This window comes from Leguminivora glycinivorella, chromosome 2 (assembly GCF_023078275.1).
Source record: "Leguminivora glycinivorella isolate SPB_JAAS2020 chromosome 2, LegGlyc_1.1, whole genome shotgun sequence".
In the NCBI taxonomy this organism is placed as follows: domain Eukaryota; kingdom Metazoa; phylum Arthropoda; class Insecta; order Lepidoptera; family Tortricidae; genus Leguminivora; species Leguminivora glycinivorella.
Genome location: NC_062972.1, coordinates 2,492,927 through 2,498,910, shown reverse-complemented (window position 1 = coordinate 2,498,910; position 5,984 = coordinate 2,492,927). Strand labels below are relative to the sequence as shown.

At 36.1% G+C, this 5,984-nt stretch overlaps 1 protein-coding gene across 1 annotated transcript; it reads right to left on the bottom strand.

Moving 5' to 3' along the window:
• Positions 1–2,263: 2,263 nt before the first annotated feature.
• Positions 2,264–3,292, bottom strand: LOC125242382 (transcription factor ATOH1-like). The gene has a single exon (XM_048151186.1). The coding sequence runs from the start codon at positions 3,096–3,098 to the stop codon at positions 2,619–2,621; it is 480 nt and encodes a 159-aa protein (XP_048007143.1). The 5' UTR covers positions 3,099–3,292; the 3' UTR covers positions 2,264–2,618.
• Positions 3,293–5,984: the final 2,692 nt, after the last annotated feature.

Sequence of the window (5,984 nt, the reverse complement as noted above, 5' to 3'; positions counted from 1 at the left end):
CAAGTAAAAATATACGATTTTAAAGTGATTTTGGACAGTTAAATTAAATAAAGTCTTAAAGTTAAAATTTCAAAGGTGTCCAAAAATTCATAAAGCTACAATTAAAAATACTTTGACGACTTCATTTCATTTCTTCTTCAAAAACGGAAATTAACATAAAACCACCCCCAAATTACACCCCAACTACATTAAAAATTCCTAAAAAGTCCTTAAAAAATCCCGCTCAGTTATTAAAACAGCAACGTGTGAATCTAATGACAGGTTCTGTCAAATTTTTGACAGCATCTTACTGTCAGTCGAGTTGCGATCTTAGCGGATTTGGATAGGATGTTATTAGTGTCATTTACATTGTTAAATGGGATTTGTATGAGATGTATGATATGAACGGTAGGCGGGGGTTGAAAAGCTGCATGTCATTGATACAGCTATTGATGGACCCCAATAATGTAGGGGATAGTAACCCCGAGGTTGCATTCAATCGCGAACCTTAAGTGCTTGTTTCTGTCGTAAGAGTTATTTGAGAAGTACGCGCGGGTGGGTCCATTACAATAGGTAGGTAATTAGGTTCTACTCGGTCAAATTTCTTCATCAAATTTTTTTGACACTTCTGTTACCTATTGCCAAATTGTATGCATATCGTATACAAAGCCATTACAAAACATTTATTTAACTTCGAATCAAACCGTACCTTCAATTATTGGTTCATAGTTCTGTATAATGCAGAATGTTATTTAAAAATTAGAGTGCAACATTATTATTAATTGTGACTTTTCATAAATATAACGTATACCATACATTTTACAATGGCCTAGCGGTAAGAGCGAGCGACTTTCAATCCGGAGGTTGCGGGTTCGAACCCCGGCTTGTACCAAAGAGTTTTTCGGAATTTATGTGCGAAATGTCATTTGATATTTGCCAGTCGCTTTTCGGTGAAGGAAAACATCGTGAGGAAACCGGACTAATTTCAATAAGGCCTAGTTACCCTTTGGGTTGGAAGGTCAGATGGCAGTCGCTTTCGTAAAAGTAGTGCCTAATACACTGCCTACGCCAAATCTTGGAATTAGTTGTCACAGCGGAACTCAGGCTCCCATGGGTCGCGGCAAATGCCGGGATAACGCAAGGAGGATGGTGACGATGATGAGATACTTACAATAAAGCGTTGATGTCTGCAATACTGTTGAGTTTCAAGACAAACACAAACCTCTTTCCTGCCTCCCATTCAGTGAGCGTACATTTTCAAACCGCTGTCTTGAACAAAGTTGCTGCTATCTCATTTTTCAAACAGGAACAGTGACTGTCGGCCAAGGCAATGCATTTTTTACTTTACTACCTATCACCGTAAATTATATGTAAAGTCAGGTGATATTATAAGAGCTTAGGTAAGTAGGTATCAGTGGCGGCTGGTGAGAATTTCTGCTAGGCAACACTGAGCAAAAAGAAACCTAAAGGTAGGTTAAGTACTTTACTAGTACCTAATCAATTTTAGGCAAGCCTGTGAGAATCGGCTTGTGTGGATCAGCCGCTGCTGGCAGGTATGTAATATCATTTGATCCGTTGGAATCAGTAGATTTTTGGCAACTATCAACATTTGCAACCTTATTATGATAACGTGTGTTTCTCCTCTAAAGTAAAATTATGTTTTTTAATGTAATTGTCATTACAATCGTAAGTTTACTGACAACCAAATGGCTTATTTTTTAATACCTTTGTGTATTTTGCTGCCTCACCTCGACGGAGACGACACGAAACGTTGTGAATGTGTGGATGAATTTCTTTCTTAGTGACTTCAAACATATCAGTTGTAGTATGCTATTGCATTTTATTTATTTTTTTCATTTCGTTTTCTAACATCATTTCGAAATTGATGGCATTTTTTTTTTCAAATACGATAATTGTAAATAATGCACTAAGTAATTATAAATCTGAAATTATAGAATGCACTAAAGTTTAAGTCTGATTGCGATCACTCAAGGGCTTCATAATAATCTCAACCAAAACAAGAGAATGCTGCACTCTGACCCATTTTTTCATTTTCTTTCAATTAAAAATAGTTTAGTTGTAGAAATCAACTGAGAGAAATATAATGGATGTCGCTGAATTCGATTTAGTTAAGTTACACAACTTATGTACTACACATTTAAAGAACTTTTCAGGGATTGGAAAGCACAATAAAAATCACACATAAAATTCAAACATATTCGTATATTTACAAATAAAAACATTGTTTGACTGGATTTGCCATAACTAATATAATTATCCACAATACATTCTAAATATACTAGTAACAATTTATCTACAACACTGACTTCGAAGTCCCTAACTACAAGGAATGTTTCGACATAATACTTTCTTGGCAAGATGAAAACCCTTTAAAGGTAACTACTTACTCTAAAATTAACTTAAATCGGTAGGACGGATACTGACAAGCAAACTTAATTAAAAAATACAAAATAGTAAGCGTGTAAGAAACAAGATACCTCGTAACTTTAAACCGCAAGTTAATTGAGTGCTTAAATTGGTAACACTGAGTATTCTGGTACTTAATTTTTACAATAAATAAAATCCCTGTATTTATAATTTCTAGATGATTTTGGCAAGTCACAACACTTCACTATTACCTATTGGAGTAGTTCATAGAGCGCGGCAATGTAGGTTTGTGCCATCTGAAGAGTCTCGTACTTGGAGAGCTGACGGTCGGCGCCGAGCGACGGAAGGTGGCCTCGGAGTCTGTCAAAAGCCTTGTTGAGGTTCTGCATTCTCCTCCTTTCTCTGGCATTGGCAGCTAGACGCCTCCTCTTCAATACAGCTGTACTGGTAGCTCTTCCTCTCCTTTTACCAGAACCTTCTAGCAGCTCTGAGTCTTCAGCACTGTCTTCGAAAACTTCTCGCGAAAGTCCTCGATAAGCAATATGGTTCGGGGAGTCTTGGTTGATGCTGCCGTCCATAGATGGTGTGGGCTCCAAGCTGGATCTTCCAGAGTCAGGAGACCTCGGCCAGGATAGATAACAGTCTTCAGTAGAATATTCCAACATGACTTCAGATGGGAACATGTCTTTCTCGGAGTAGATCAAGCGATGTCCGTAAGTTTCGGCGGCCATCGTGCGTGTGTGACGTGAGTTGGCACAGGTGCGTACTATCGGGGGTCCCACAGGGGAATGTCTCGGGGCGCTTACCTGTTGTTCTTTATATAGATTCCCTGTTGGCGAGAAAGGGACGGGAGGTGGGCATCCGGGGGTGCGTGAGCGGGATGTCGGCGCTTTTGAGAGGGTAATTTAAGGCCAATCATCATTAAATATTTCCTCCCCGCATTGTTAGAGAGTTCTCGATCTAGTTTTGCGGGGACTATTTTGTTCGCTTTGTTATTGACCTTGGGGAGTCTTCCGTATGTGTAATTTGTATGGGGTGATAATATTTTGCGATGTATTTAATTCAACTTTTATTACATTTTTTTACACAGACCGATACAAAGTAGTGTGATAGGTATTTATAAAAATAAATGACAAGTACATATATATTTCGAGACTAATCATTGGTACAGTTTGTAACTTGAGAAAAATTCGCTTTAGGTACATGAATAACTCAAGTCCACTGATTTATTCTATGTCTGTCATACAACTCATGCCTCTCATGTCACACAACTCACGTCTGTCATATTTACACTATTTGACATTCAGTACGATGACTAAGTATTATGTAAATTAAAAAAAAATAGGTATATTAACTCGAACTAATAAGTGGGCTTTATTTGAATTACCGTTTTTTTTTTCGTTGGAAAACATTGCACAATATTTTGCAAAATGCTTCTTTTTGTAATAATTTATTTAAAAAAACTGATACCTACTGTACTTTCATGCACACTTTTTTAAATTAAGGGCCTCAAGGTTAAAATAATAAATAACTATTATAGGACATTCTTGCACAGATTGACTGAGTCCCACGGTAAGCTCAAGAAGGTTTGTGATGTGGGTACCTACTCAGACAACGATATATGTATAACATACAAATACTTATATACATAGAAAACTTCCATAACTCAGGAACAAATATCTGTGCTCATAAATAAATGCCTTTCCCGGGATTCGAACCCGGGCCGTGGCGTAGCAGGCAGGGTCACTACGCGCTAGGCCAGTCGCACTTGAGTCGGTCCAAACTGAGTTGCCTTCATCGATGACATGGATTGAGTAATTTGTGTATTTTGTGTGTGTGTGTAGTAGATACTTATTTGCATTAACGGCATAGGAAATGAAATTGACTGTGTTTTGATGGCACTCTGTTTTGTTCTTGAAAATAGCGCCAGTTATGAAACAAAAACATTCTAATAAGAAAATAATCTTATTAGAATAAAATTGTCGCATGCCATACCCTACTGTAGGTATCTGATAGATAACGTAAAACCTATACAAAAAATGAGGTAATGTTTTCTATCCTCGTATTCCAATGATCGTAGCCAAGATAAACATTAAATAAATGTCATATACAAAGAAAAAGTGGCCAAGGCCTCCAAGTGTTCCGAGCTGGAATCGAACCAGCGTACTCCGTGTACCGGACGGATGCCTGAACCACTAGGCCATCGGTACACGAAGGCAAGCGTCGAAATTTTCTAGTTTTTTTTGTATATATGATATTTATGTTTATAACATAGTAGTAGTGTGACTACTTAAAAAATACAAATTAAAATATTTTCTATGAAAATAATCTAATTTGTTCTCAAAGAATAATATATACAAATTTTGATAATAATGCTAATCAAAACCAACACCAAACTTTCTTGGTTTGGCCACTAAATCGTAAGCAGTAATTTTTTAAGACTTCTATAGGTTTCCTAGGTCTTTTACGTCCATCGTCTTACGTAAGTAGTTAATAATAGTAATAGATTTTTCATTAAATCTATGCAGTGGAACCAGTCTGGATCCGACACCGGCCGGGAACGGAACCCGCGATATGGTTTTCACGAGTCGCGTGAAATTTAAGACACGCGAGTGTAGGTGGCCCGGTGGTACGTTGTACTAGGAAGAATGGATCTGGTATCTGGGCGTTTTATAAGTAAGTACCAAATGAATATGTAGTATTGAAAACATTCTCTCACAAAAATGAAATCAATCAAATTTTTATTTGCAGATAAGTTTTATTTGCTGGAAGAGAATGCCTCAAGGCGTTAAGTCCGCCATTTGTACTCTTTTTTTGTAGATTAGTGCAATAAAGTTTAAATAAATAAATAAATAAAACCTAATACAATGCATGCACACTTAGTTTTATCGAACATTACATCACTGGTAATGTCAAAATAATAATTAAAAATAGAAATCGATTACAATTAGAATTAAAAAAAATATATATAAAAAGAAAATATGATTAAGAAAAAAATAATACTAACTTAAATGTCAGTTAGTTACTTAGTTTTTTATTATTCTTAATATTTAATCTAATGCTCTCGCAAAATACTCTTTGATGGAATAATGTGGCTTACTTATAAAATATTGTCTAAGTTTTCTTTGAAACGGTCTTAGATCTGGGCATTATTTAATATCTTCATCCAATTTATTATAACTATCTTAGATTCAGATCTACCAAATAAAGATTACCCAAAATGTCTGTTCCACTACGTTCCGTTTTACGATAGTGTCATTTTTTTGTCACTTGATGACTTGATGACGTAGTGATGAGTCCGAGTTGTAAGAATCTGTCGCAATAATCTGTTCGTATTACGTGTTAATACATTATTGATGTTTCTTTAACCCTTAACCTGGCTATGATCTCATAACCACCTAGCAATATTTTTTCTCTGACAAGCAGAAGGTATAGAGATAACTACCACTAAATGTCATTTACGTACAGTATACAGAGTGGGGCCTGTAACAAAGGCGAAGAATTGAACTCTAGGCTATTCTCCTTATACTGATCAACGTTTGTTCGGCGACTTTTAAAAATAACTTGTATTTTGATTTTTATCACCCTTGAAATTTTTTTCTAAGAGGTAATGTATT